Genomic DNA, 14,581 nt, shown 5'->3' on the forward strand with positions numbered 1-14,581 from the left:
ACCAAAACAGATGTAAATAAGGACTAGGAGAAACTTTGAGGGAGAGAACAAAAAGGAAAAAAAATGACCAAAATGACAAAAAAAGACCTAAAGGAGACAAAAAAAATAGGCAAAAAAGACCAAAAAGAGCAATAAAGAAAACAGAAAATGCCCACATGGAAATAAAACAGACAAAGGCACCTAAAAAGGAAGAGTTGTGGCTGATTTAGAGCTAAATTCAGAGGAAAGACTCCTACAAACAGCCGGAGGCAACAAACTCAACTTCAGCTCCTACTAGTCAAAACCAACAACTTCAAAATATTTTTAATGAGCAAAACATTATGAAAAAAATCACATTAAACTGACTCCAGAGTAAATATCCCCTTCACCATGAAACACTAGCGTCTTTGTGAAGAAGCTTTGATCATCATCGGCTAAAGAATCCCCACAAAGACGACGTCGGTGTGAGCTGATTTCAAACAGTAATCCTGGGGAGGAGGACTTCCTTCTCCACACAGTGGTTCGCCTCAACATCTGTGCCACCCTGCAGACACACAACAAAGTCAGCTCAGAAGAAGCAACAGCACAACGAAGCTACACATGCTACAGTTTTATACCTCATCAGAGATTAGACGATGTTGTTCTAACACCAATCCAGCTGTTGGTTACAACCACAGCTACCAATGCATCCCTACTGATATGTTTACTGCAGGATTTCTACCTTCTTCCAGTTGAGCAGAGTCTGAGTGCCCAAACATGTGAGGGTCAGGCAGACACTGAGCTGGAGGGCAGCCAGGATGTTTAATGTGTGAGACGTTATCTGACAGACCACAAATAAAGAAAGAAGTCAGTTTGACTCAAAGAGGATTTAGTCTTTTAAACTGCTAAAGTTTCAAAGCCTTTTATTTGATCTCAATATTTGGTTTGAATTGCCAAAAATACGCCATGAACAAGAGCAAGAAACTGAAAAAACAGAGAGAATATTCAAATTTCCAATTTACCACCAGTCCTTGAACGCATCAGGGAAATTGTCCCTCATAATGTTGTGGCCTGCACTGTAAAAAATGCTCCTCTCAAAACAAGAAAAAAAAATCTATTTCAAAGAACTTTTACCTTGAAATAAGTGAAAAAATCTGCCAATAGAACAAGTGAAAAATGGCTTGGTAAGATTTCTTGAAACAAGATATGATATTTAAAACATGGAGAGCTTAAAATTAGCTGGGAAAACTTATTTTAAGCTGTATTTTGCCAGGATTGTCAGGCTTAGGTGTCTTAACCCTCCTGTTGTCCTCATTTACCGAACCAAAAATATTGTTTCCTGGTCTGAAAAAGCCCAAAAATTCATCAAAAATTTCCCCAAATTTATAAAAAAAAATTGCAAAATCTATAGGAAGAAAATTCCTTAAAAGTTTCACAAAAAAAATGTTTTTTTTAAAATTCCCAAATTTGTCAAGAAATAAAAATTTTAAAAACATGAAAACTGTAAATATGTTTTAAAAAATGAATGAAAATCTCCCTGCAAAATAAATCCTAAAAAATATCTAAAGTTATTACATATATATAAGTAAAACTTCTAATATTTTCTTTAAGAACATTCAGAAAAAAATTGTTTTTTTCTGAATGTTCTTAAAGAAAATTTTTTTTCAACATTTCTTTTTTTCCCATCAAAAAATGTTCAAAAATTTCCCCCAAAATTTTGAAACTGGGGAAGTTTTCACTGTGAAAATTATAATTTTTTTCCCCCCACATTTCCGATCTTAAAATCGGGTCAATTTGACCTACAGGATGACACGAGGTAAACAAGATAATTTCAAGATTGTTTGACTTAAGATATTTCAGATGCGCTGTCTTAAAAAAAGTTCCTCCATTTTGCTGAAATGTCACTTTTATCTCAAATCAAGTGGAATGAGACATTCTGACTAAAAATAAGACAAATAGACTTGGTAAGATTTTGAGTTTTTGCAGTGTGGTATGGTGTATGTCATGAAAGCAGTGTTTTCCTTTAAAAGTCTGCTTACCGCCACATATCTGCAGTCACGGTTGGAACTATTCCAGCCACACCCCTTTTGGGCATTTGCCAGGTCCATATTATGCAACACAAAGCGAATAGCGGAATAGATAGAGCCGACGATGTTCATCAACACAGCGAAGCTCACCTGAGAAAAGACAGTCTGTTACTAATGTGACTGTCTCCAACGCTGCAGCTGCTCGTTCAGTTTTAGCCGCTACTTACCGAGCAACGAGACGGGCAGCAGCTGGCGAAGATGGACACAAGTAGTCCAAATTCGATGTACTGAAGGGAGACAGCGAAGAGATCATCAACATGGAACCATAAAACACTGGATGTCACTTGTCTGTTTTCTACAACTAGAAATGCTGCCATGAATTATTCCTCCTGCTTTCACACTCTACTTTTATCACTCCGATGGCATTATTTTACCCAAGTGCCCGGACCGGTCCAGCGGCCAAGATATGTGCCTGGTCTGTCTGGACTGAGTGCCATGTTCAACAGGCCCACTATGGTCTGCACGCTCTGTAAAAGAGTCACAGCAGTCACACCGTGTTCCACTTGGACAAAACAAGTTGTTTTAAAATGAGATGATCTCACCCCTAAAGCTACGATCTCAAAGGACCGCATCGACTCTCTGTTCACCGAGCTTCCCTCTGGTCTGGTAACAAGAGCGTCCAGGATCCGACGCAGAAACGTGCTCCTCATTTCAGTCATCGCTGCACTGAAGGTAACAGAAAGCAGATTTTAGGACAGATAGAGCACGAATGAATGATGCAAAATGACCACTGACAGACACACAACACCCACAAAAACATCATACACAACTGCAAATTCTTACAATACATGCAAAACAGTCACATAAAACAACAAAAAAATGACTACAGAGATATAAAATTACCACAAATAGACTCAAGACAACCCTGAATAGTTGCAAAACAACCACAAATTGACAGAAAATATGACGGACTGACACATAACGACCACAAAAACATTAGACACAGCTTCAAATATTCACAAAACACAAAAAAGGCTACTGAAACATCCTCAAAGGGATGCAAACTGACCACGAATAGACACAAAACAACCTCAGATAATTTCAAAATGAAGACAACCACAAAACATGAGACACAAATACAAATACTAACGAAACAAACAAAAAAAATGGCTGAATAGATAAAGTGTTAAAGAGATATAAAATGGCCACAAAATGTCAACAACTACTACAGGCAGGCACACAACAACAAAATATTAGAAACGAATACAAATCGGCATGAAACAAACTAAGAAAAAGACGCAAAATAACCTTAAAGAGATGCAAAATGACCACAAAGAGACACAAATTACTCCAGACTGACACACAAAGCAACCACAAAAACAAAGAGACAGAAATAGAAACCACAATCATGACAATAGCTAGATATAAGCACACAAAACAAACAAAAAGTGATGCAAAAACAACGTGGAAGAGACACAAAATGACCAAAAACGATCTTGGAGATACAAAATAGCAACACAGAAAGGCAAAATGACCACACAGAGTCTAAAAGTGATTACAAGAAGATGAAACAGCTACAATTACACAGAAAACAACCAGAAAGAGACACAAAACACAATTCCACCACCAGGCGCTTTATGGAGGTGTCTGATGTCTTTGATTAACTGATCTTTCAGCAGCAGGTGTAGCATTACTGTAATAAAAGTAAGAATTAAGCAGGTCAGCCATTCACAGACAGGTTTTGTCATTTGAGAGGACAAAGTTCAGATAATTCTTAGAAAGTTCTGCTCTTCTTTGTGTCTTTTTTTTGACTCAAATAAAAGGACGTGACCCAATAAAGACTCTCAAAAACAAGGAAGTGTTTTTTTTCCTCACAAGTCAACCAGTAATACACACATAAAAACAGTTTGAAAATATGGAAAATAACATATAAAAATGCAATGAATATAAAGAGGGTTAACTTTACGAAAGAGTCCGAGCACCTTCTATCCATTCCTGATTGTTCCGAGCAGGAAAACTTTAACTAAACATTCAACTCACTCAGTTCAGAGCTCAAGTAGAAGAAAGAAACGAGCAGATTAATTAACTGTAAACGTGTTTTCCGTGCGGAGAACGTACCTGATGGTCACCTTTCCTCAGATTCCCTCAGCTCTGACAGTCTGCCTCACTGATGGTGAGTTCAGGCAGCAGCGAAGTCAGAACACCTGTCCAGCACCTCTTCAAAATAAAGGTACCAAAGGCATCCTTACATTAATATGCACAAAAATAAATAATCAAAAGCAGCATCAGAATGTGAATGTATATAGTACATCCTGAGTAAGTGTAACCTAAAGAAGCGGAGGAAATATATTTCAAAAGACCGTTACAACTTCGCATAACACAACAAAAAATCCTGCAAAAAATTAATGAATATATTTAATTAAATTTTAAAAAATGAAAGAAGAAGCTGTGAAAATCTGGCAGCAAGAGTGCAAGGAAAAAATAAAATAAAATAAATATGTAAAAAAATGTTACAATACTGTGACACTGGAAACTTATAAACACACTGTAAAATAACATGTAGTAGTATCTATATTTATAAAAATGTTTGTTTTTTCATGCGGAAATCTGTGTGGTTTTATTCTGTTTTTAATTTATTTATTGATTTGTTTGTTTAGGTCAACATGTAAATAATACGTTTCTTTCTGTGTTTTTACCAGATATTATTTATAATTTAACAAAACAGGGAAAATCTGGAAAATAACAGTTAAAAAAAATTCCATCCTTAACATACAGAATTATATAGAATAGCAAATAGCTGTCCAATGGCAATAATCTTAACTGATTTGAATACATAAATCATACTATAATGTTATTGTCAAACTAATTATCATTTATAATAAGATAACATTTTGTTGTAGATTTTATTTACTGTCACAGACACATCATCGTTGACCTACCTTACACACAGATTTTTCCATTTTTGCTCGGATGTAGAGAAGATATTAAGCTTTTCTAAATATTTTTCCCATTTCCTTTATTGAATCCCCTCCATACATCACTCAGCAGTTCTACTAAACTTGATGGCTTTCTGACACTAAACTTTTTGAAGAACAGTCCACAGATTCTCGATGGAGTTTAATTTGGAACTTCCTCTGGCTTAAACGTAGCCTAATTTCCCCACATCTGCACTATTTTTGATGTCATCGACTTGTTGAAACACCCAACTGTGTTCAAGACCAAACCTTCTGGATGATGATTTTCGGCTTTCCTGGACTATCTGGAGATAATCATCCGTCATTATTCCATTTGCTTAGCGTAAAGCAGCAGTTCCAGAGCATACCGCCATGCTTGATGGTATATTCTTGGGGTTAAAGCCTCAGCTTCTCTCCTGCAAACATATTTCTGGTCACTGTGGCCAAATAGTTCCGTTTTTGTTTCATCCAACCACAAGGTGCCACTTCCTTCTCGCATGGCGTCCTCTCAGCCCATGGCAACGTGAAGTGCAGTAGACTGAGGACACTGACACCTGTATTCCATCGCAAACCTGCTTTTTGGTGATTCTTGGTTGACTGTTAACGATCCTGATCAACTGCTAGGACATGCGCATGGTGTACGCTTCCATCTGAAAGTTCAGGGTCACTTAGAAATGTCCTTATTTTTAAAAGAAAAGCAGTTTTTTTCAACCTTAAATAAATGATAAATCCAGTGCAGACATTGTTAATGTGGTAAATGAAGATTCTAGGAGTAAACAGCTGATTTTTAATGGAATATCTCCATAGGGGTACAGAGGAACATTTCCAGCAACCATCACTCCTGTGTTCTAATGCTACATTGTGTTAGCTAATGGTGCTGAAAGGTTCATTGATGATTAGAAAACCCTTGTGCAGTTATTTTAGCACATGGATAAAAGTGGGAGTTTCTATCGAAAACATAAAATTGCCCGGATGACCCCAAACTATTGAACAGTTGTGTATATTTATATGCTTTATAGTTTCACAGGACGGGGTCATGTGAGGTTTGAAGACTTTAAAAATTAATTTCGTCAATGACACCTTTCCTTTTTCCCTGTTTTCAAACATAGAGACAGATACTAAACAAGATGGAGCAGTGGTTGTGGTGTTGACCTTGTGCCCAACCATAACCACCAGGTCTATGTTTGACACTCTTTCTTTAACAACCAGCAGGGGGCAACTCTTTACAAAAAGAAATTAGATTGGTCCTACTTCTCACTTGATTTGTTATCTTAGAAAACATTTTCCTATTGAGTTTATGGTTTCAGTTTATGGAGTTTAAAATCTCCTTCAATAAAGCACGATGTTTGTTGTGGTCCCATTTGCGACAAAAAAGATTTTCAAAAAGCAGTGTAGGCTTTATGGTGTGGCTACTTTGGGACAGACAAGTAAGTAATTAATGTAACAACAGGAAAATGCAACTTAAATCAAGCTTTATTCTGCATGGGCTCAGCAAATCTGATAAAAACTGACTGAAATGTATTCAGGTTTCGATTTCAATGATGACATAATCGACCTAAAATGAGCCACACATGGAAACAAATAACCTGTAGTCGGTTTCTTTGACATTCAGGGAACTGCATATCATGAAAATTCACACTGCTTTAGCTGGTTTCAGGTCATGTCCACACTGTACAGGCCGCAATCACCTGGATAAGTTCTGGTTAAAGTCTGAATCCAACTGTTTTTTCTTTTTTCTATACATGTTTTCTGCCTCTGTTAAGTTCCACAGACATATTTGTTAAAATCACCACTTCAAGTTACTCATTTAAAAGCTATAAATTACTGACTTCAGTACCCAAGTTAAACAAAAGTTTAAATGTGTGCATTTTGGCAGGTGTCAGGGGAAAAATCCCCTGACACCTGCCAAAATGCACACACTTAACTGAACAAATATAGAAAGCAAATGAAAACTCCTTGAAATTAATTGCAATTTTGCAGAAAAGAGTGATTAAATAGCAAAATAAATTCAAGTATGACTGCAGGAGATCTCTTCAGCTTTCTTCTCCTGTTCTTCTTCTGGAACAAAGATCCTCCCATCAGGCTGCTTCCTCCATGACAGCTTCAGGTCTTCACTCAGGCTGAGGTCCTTCAGTTTCTGACTCATCTAAGAAACACAGACATTCTAGATCAGGGGTGTCCAACATGAGGCCCGTGGGCCAAAACCGGTCCTCCAGAGGGTCCAACATGAGGCCCGAGGGCCAAAACCGGTCCTCCAGAGGGTCCAATCTGGCCCTCAAAGTGGAAAACTTCCAGAGAAGACATTAACTGCAGATTGTAAACTAGATGAGCCCCCAGTAGAGGGCAGAACCACGCCCCTGCATGATACTCTGTATCAATTTTGATCATCGTACGTATATCCCTTCCTACTTGATCTGCTGACCTCTAACTCCACAACTGAGCAGGGGACCTTAGACTGATCTTCAGTGCCAAGTTTGATTATCCTGACTTCAGCACTTGCAGAGATATCTGACCGGACATAGCCACCCACCCACATACATACATACTTACCCAGCCAGCCAGATACCGAAGCGAATGCAGTAACCCCGCTGACGTACGTCAGGCGTGGTTAATTAGTAAAACTATAAATTTAAAATGATTTCTAGACCATGACAAGTTGTTTTGATCATAAAGTAAAATACTAGATTGTTCATTGTTTTTTTTTGTCGTTTTTGTGTCTCATTTTTGTAATATTTTGTCTCATTTTTGTTGTTTTTTTGTCTGACTTTTGTCATTTGTCTCATGTTTTTGTTCCTCGTTTTTGTGGTTTTATTTTTCCTTGTTGTCGCACTTGTGTTTTTGTCTTGTTTTTGTCATTCTGTTTCTTGCTTTTGTCATTTTTTGTCTTGTTTGTGTCATTTGTATAATTTTTGTCTCATTTTGTCGTTCATTTTTTGTCGCTTTGTAACTTTTTTGTTTAATTTTTAGTCTCTTTTTAGTTTTGTTTCATGTCGTCTGTCTCATGTTTTGTCTTTTTTCTTGCTTCTGTCGTTTTGTTGTTCATTTTTGTCATTTTTTGTTTTGCTTTATTCGTTGTTTTGTGCATTGTTTTTGTCGTTTTGTGTTTTTTATCCTGCTTATGTTGTTTGTCTATTTTTTTCACTTTTTTGTCTTATCTGTTGTCTCTTTTTTGTTTTGTTTCGTGTCGTGCGTCTCATATTTTGTCTTTTTTTCACTTTTGTCATTTTGTTGCTCATTTTGGTTATTTTGTGTTTCATTGTTGTCTCACTTGGGTTTTTTGTCCTATTTTTTTCATTCTGTTTCTTGCGTTTGTCATTTTTTGTCTTGCTTGTGTCACTTGTATCATTCTTTTGTCTCTTTTGTCATTTGTCGATTTTTTTTTTGGTCAAAAATCTGCACTTAATGTCTTCTCTGTAATTTTTACACTTTGAGGGCCGGATTGGACCCTCTGGAGGACCACTTTTGTCCCGCGGGGCGCATGTTGGACACCCCTGTTGTAAACTCATCGCTGTTACCTCCAGTAAAATGGCCTCTGCTGCATCCTCCAGGCTCCCAGAGGAATCCTTCTGAGTTGCTCTGATCTTCACCACCTGCTTCCTCACCGGATCTCCTGGTGTTTTAGGAGGAAATGAAAATTTGCTTTCGTTAACAAAACTGTCCCTGATGTGCTGCATTCACACACAATCTAATGAAATGTCTCAGAACCTTAGCTCAAAGCTTACCAAGGTAACACACAAAGAATAATGTGCGTGAACATATGCTGGCTTCCCATTTGCCTTGATGTGCCAGACTACAGGGAGAATTAACACCACCAGTTCTTTGAGGGTTCCACTGTCTGAAGGACATGGGTGTCCCATCTGACCACTTCCACTGTCCTCTGTAGAGACCAATCCAACACTGCTGGCCCTCTGTCATCGTCCAGATCTGATCGTTCTCAGCTTGGCTCCTCACACTGGCCAGGTCGGTGTAGTGCTGCCTGCAGTAGCTCTGAGCGTCTAGCCATGTCTTTAACTCCCTCACAAAGACAAAGCTGGAGGCTGTTGTTCCTGGAAACAGGATTCAGCAAAAGATGTTAGACGTCTAAAAAATGTAACTTTGAAAACTTGTTAGTTTCATAAGTGAGTCAATCTACAATTGAGGACCTTTTGAAGTCCATGGGATATATTTTGCATACATTTTTATTAAAAGTAAAAAAAAATGTTTTTATGTTCATTATGATCATGTCTTTACAAATTCCATAATTATTTATTATGGAAACAGTCACTTATTAATAAAAAATATTATAGACAGTTTTTGTTATGTTAATGTTATAGTTCTGGATTGTATTCGTATATATTTATATACAATCCAGGCCAAAAGATGGGAAGCCAGATCAAATTTTTGCAAAAAAAAAAATGTAATCATGGCTCCACTGGTACAGCAGGTGTCTGTACCTACGGGGGGTGGGGGTGGGTGGGGACCAGGCGTAAACTAACCGTGAAGTCACTCGTTGGTTTCAACGCCGAGAAAATGAAGCCCGGATTTTGCTACTTCCTGGTCACCGTTTTGGATTTTTTGGAGCCAGTGACATAAAAAGCGTCATCAAACAGACTGGACCGGAGAGCAACTAGGGGCAGGATTGGCTGAAGACTCTCTTATCCCGCCCACATTTTACCACAGAGGTTTCTGTTGCTGTCTATCAAGTATAGCCACGCCCCCTGGCTCCGCCAACTTTAACGATTTATTTAAAATTCAGTATTGATTTATTTTAAGATCGGCCACCTGATCTCTCATTTTGACCATGAAAACTAACGGGAAAAAAATCCTGAGCTGTAGAACATCAGTCTATCAAATTTTATTTTTTCCAAAAATGAATTGGGGTCTATGGAGAAAAAGCTTTTTGGAGCCAACCCTAGCGGACGGCGTGATATTGCAAGTTTTTGACACTTCCGGGTTGGCTTCAATTCTGGAGCCAGATGCTACGTCCACTTTATATACAGTCTATGGTGGGGACGCTGTGCCCACGCGGTGTCGCTCCGCACTGACACCTGCTGGCTCTTCAAATCATTACAGATAAAATTAAAATTTAATGAAATAATTTTTTAATTAATAGTAATAATAATAACAGTAAAAGAGCCAGCAAAAATGGTTGTCATCATTTTTCCCAGAACAGAATAGTGCAAAAAGAATAAAGTGACTGGTAAATGGAGGTTATTTAATGGTTCATTAGTTCATTGTGGGGAAGAAATGCTCTATAACTAGCCTGTACATGCTCAGATCTGCCTGAAACTTTACATCTGTGAACACACTCCAATCCTGATCACATCCATGGGTCAATATACACTCTCAGTCACAGCACCACCTGGTGGATGGACAGGAAGAGCCCTATAACTAGTCTGAACATGGTCCAATCTGCCTAAAATTTTACATGCGTGATCAGAGTCCAGCCCTCATCACATCCATAGGATGACATACACTCTTAGTCACAGCACCACCTGGTGGACATGCATGGATTCGCCGATCAGCAAGGATGCGAGGACCCGTCCAATGCTGCTTGCAGCTTTCATTATTATTAGAATGTGTTTTTCTTACCTGTGGAGCAGACAAACTGTCTTTCACCACTGCAAGGATGGTCCATCCAGAAGCCATTCTCCCACAGAGCTACACAGTCATAGTCCACCCGGTTGGCTTCTCCATACGGCCACATCCTGAACTCTTTCTCTCCTTCAGCATAGTAACTGTCGTCTTCCAGTGACCACTTCCAGGGAGTCATCTCATGATGCAGTCCGATCCATACGTGACCAGAAAGCCATGTTATTGCAACGTCCACCACAGCATCCATCTCTTCCTGGTTCTCAGCTGTGGCCAGGTCGGTGTACTTCTCCCTGCAGTAGCTCTGAGATTCAGACCAGGTCTTGGCCTTTTCAACAAGGAAGTATTTACGGGGAACACAGGCAGGCAGGAAACACAGTCCTGTAGAATTGAATAAAATTAAAATAAATTAATAAATTAAAATGGGGACGACACGAGGGTTAACTGCAGTTTTAAATGCGGAGGTATTATGTTGATTTTTTTTTTATTCTACTCATGACATGTTTTCTACAGATAAAGAACATCACAGTTTTACATGGTGGATTTCCACTGGAGGTTTGTTAACTTGTTTTCTCAAATCCGTTGACCTCAAAAACAAACATTTTTGATACTAACCTGATAAGACCGTGACGATGACAGTTCTCCCCTCCATGGCAACGACTGAGCCGCCTCCTTTCACTCTTCTTTCATTACACTGGAAGATAAATGATAAAAGCATAATTTGTGGCATTTATCTATTTTTTCCTCACTTGCCATAACTGAATGTCTTATGAATAATACATTGATATCAAGCAAATATTGGCTGAGCTGTTAGAATCAGGTTTTTACTCAGTAGACATGAGTAAAAAATATAGCAAAATGGAAATCAGGAAATGGAAAATGAAGCCATCCTTTCTGGGGTAAGATTCAAATAATAACAAAAATCAGTTTTGTTCTTGTTGTAAAAGACTAAAACTGTTGATTTAACTCTTACAGGCACACTGTAAAAAACACTCATAAAGTCAAACCATGACAGTAAAAATCTGTAAACTCTTCAACAGTTTGACACGGTTTATTGAACACTGAATCACCAAAAATAAGTTAATCAGCAGAAAACTGTATAATAAAAAAATGTTCTCTTGAAAAAATTACAGTTGCAGTTATTAATGGAAACATGCCGTAAAATACTGTAATTTTTAGTTATTTCTCAAAAAGAATTCCAGTGTTCACAGCTTCTACTGATAATGGAAACACACTGTAATATTTATAACAAGCAATGTGGCGATTTTCGCATTAATTCATGTAAAAAATACAGTTTGGATCTGTCAATTTGATGAACAGATACACCCCCTGTTAAAAGTTTTCAGACGGGTTCTAATTTATTTGAATGAGAAAGTGTCTCAAAACTTTCGACAGGGGGTGTATGTGCTTTAATATTTATGACCGCTATAACTGGAATGTTTGCTAAAAATACACATATTAAAAGTTAAATACAAAAACTGTTGTGCAGATAATGGAGAAATGCTGTGATATTTATAGCGGGTTGCACAAACTTTATTTTATAGGTGTTTTCATGTAAATTTTCATGTAAAACTAAAATTTCTTCAAAGTTTAAAACTTTTTTTTTACAGTAAAATATGGAATGAAGCACATTTTTTCACCTTAAAATCAACAATATCGAGATGCTTCTTTACCGTAAACGAAGAAAATGTTTTACCGTGATTTTATGGTAGTGTTCTGACAACCACAGATGCCGGAATTTAACCGTAAAAATAACATTTTTTTTTTTTACAGTGCAGGAAAACCATACAACTAAACATTGTTTTTCAAGTGATTAAATGTTTGTCAGAGAACAATGCACATGTACAGGGCAGACATCATGTTCATGTGAGAAGATTTGCTGAAACAATGAGTTTTAACAGATAGTCTGAATGTTTATGATGCCAGACACAACAACACACAGGATTTCATCATTAATGCACTTGTCCACCTTCTCTGCAGAGCCTCATCTCATCAAAGTTTAACATTTTCATCATATAAGTAAATAAAATCCATGTTTCCAACATTCTTTCCAATAAATGTTGTCTTACCTTTGATGTGAGAGAGAAGCAGCCAGCAGACAGAGCTACGATAACGTTCCGATGTGGAGAGATCTTCTGAAGGTTACTATGCTAGCCTTAAACTTAAATGGGTGTTTATCGTCATGGTTCTTTTCTAGTTTGCATTCAATGCAAAAATATTATTCATATTGTGCTGCAGAGAAGAAGGGAATATTCAAAATAAGAGCCGGTCGTTGCCCAGCCCATTTCTCCCAGACATAACTGAGCTGAGTTTAACATCAATGTGAGGTTTTATGCAGCTTCTGATACTTCTTGAATCCAACTCTAAATATCATTCCTCTCATCTGAACTGAAAATGATCTTTATCTTCTCACTGCTCCTGTGTTGAGTCACGTTAGTCACTTTAAAAGAGATGAATTCTCATGAAACCACTTGTTTGACCTTTTATATTGTTAATGATTTGACATCACTTTGTAAAAATCTGTTTTCACTTTGGCAAGAAATAATCTCTTTTTTTTTTGTAAATTATCGTCAAAGAAGCAAATTTGCAATGACAATGATTCAATGTTAAAAGACAATTAAGGGAAAGTCGTCCAGGGGAAGTGGATACTTTTCACAGGCACAATAGGTCAAAATTTATTCCATCTACAAATGAGGAGATGATTCATTCCAGATGCTTTTAGTGACTATTGATTTTGCTCCTGGCTCCTGTTTCTAAAGGTCAAAGGTTCTTTATTGTCATATCATTCAACATTTGCACATGAAACAATACGAAATTGGACCCTGGTCCCGGTTTCAGCCATAAGACAATATGAAAAAACAATATAAGAATAAAGAGACACACTAATATATACAAACCTACAACATAAATATATGTGTATGTGTATATATGTTGTAGCCTGCAGAACAAATGAACCCAATCTGTGGGTCACCGATTTCCAGATGATATATTCTGGTTGAAGTGATTTACTTGAAGTGGAAATTAAGAGGCTGACATCTTTTAAGGCTGGAAGAAATTGTGCTGTGTGTCAAGAAATGAAATAAAATTTATGGCTTTCTCTGTCTCGGTTGCAAATTTAGGTTTTGCAAATCATCCACAAAAGCAAAGATGTTTACATATGGAAATTCTTGAACTAAGGCAAGGAAAGTAAAGAATCGCTCTGCTTCGCCGTCTTCGCACATTCCCTTAAACCCTGCAGTCATTTACTCTTAAACCCTGGTCGTGTTTCTATTTTGTTTTACACCGTACAGCATGTGTGTACATACAGGGACTGTTTTCTCATTTTCCTTTATTACAACACATCCACCTGTCACTGCATTCATGTTGTTTCACCGAAACATTACATCTGTGATGTTTTTTTTTAAAGATATTTGATTCATTTCATACTAAAGTCATACCTGATATGCAGGTTTTACTGTATAACCAGACTTTTAAAACTCCACAAATAAACCATACCAAATTGTTATCAGCAAACTCCTCCTCTTCTACGGCTCACTGCAATTGTGAACTTAAATGGGTGTTTATCGTCATGGCTCTTTTCGCTAGTTTGCATTCAATGCAAAAATATTATTTACATTGTGCTACTCAGAGGAAATAGACCTTTATACTGGTACTGTTCACATGCAGATATTAATAATTACCAGCATTAAACACCTAGTGTGTAGGATTTAGTGGCATCTATCAAGTCTCCTGCACATAATTCAATGGAAAAACGTGAGACATTCTGTGGAAGCATTGTTTGGTTGATGTGCTCTGGGGCTACTGCAGAAACATGACACTGCAGCGTGATAGGCTCTGTGGAAACGGACCACCCTGTCTAAATATGCAGAGCTCAGTCTAAGCAAACAAAAACACCATTCATAATGACAATTCATGATGCGGTGAACTGCACAATCATAGCAAATTGCACAAGTTGAGTTGAGTTGAGTTGTCAAGAATCAATCCACTGGACTTAAGAAAGTTCCGTGAAGACATTTCACTTCTCATCCAAGAGGCTTCTTCAGTTCTGGTAGTGGTTGGTGTTGCCTCAGC

General features: G+C 37.5%; 1 protein-coding gene across 1 annotated transcript in view; it reads right to left on the reverse strand.

Annotated features, from left to right (window-relative positions):
• Positions 1-287: 287 nt before the first annotated feature.
• The window catches only part of LOC110970997 (macrophage mannose receptor 1-like), a 30,162-nt gene continuing 15,868 nt past the window's right edge, over positions 288-14,581 (reverse strand). Inside the window, exons 2-11 of the mRNA XM_051960728.1 lie at positions 11,126-11,204; positions 10,511-10,891; positions 8,662-8,985; positions 8,455-8,549; positions 2,588-7,085; positions 2,420-2,512; positions 2,213-2,272; positions 1,998-2,135; positions 701-799; positions 288-523 (exon numbers count right to left, since the gene is read on the reverse strand). Coding sequence (XP_051816688.1) covers positions 6,948-7,085; positions 8,455-8,549; positions 8,662-8,985; positions 10,511-10,891; positions 11,126-11,204 — 1,017 coding nt within the window. The 3' untranslated portion in view covers positions 288-523; positions 701-799; positions 1,998-2,135; ... (1 more) ...; positions 2,420-2,512; positions 2,588-6,947. The remainder of the gene's footprint in view (positions 524-700; positions 800-1,997; positions 2,136-2,212; positions 2,273-2,419; positions 2,513-2,587; positions 7,086-8,454; positions 8,550-8,661; positions 8,986-10,510; positions 10,892-11,125; positions 11,205-14,581) is intronic.

This window comes from Acanthochromis polyacanthus, chromosome 2 (assembly GCF_021347895.1).
Source record: "Acanthochromis polyacanthus isolate Apoly-LR-REF ecotype Palm Island chromosome 2, KAUST_Apoly_ChrSc, whole genome shotgun sequence".
NCBI classification, from domain to species: Eukaryota; Metazoa; Chordata; class Actinopteri; family Pomacentridae; genus Acanthochromis; species Acanthochromis polyacanthus.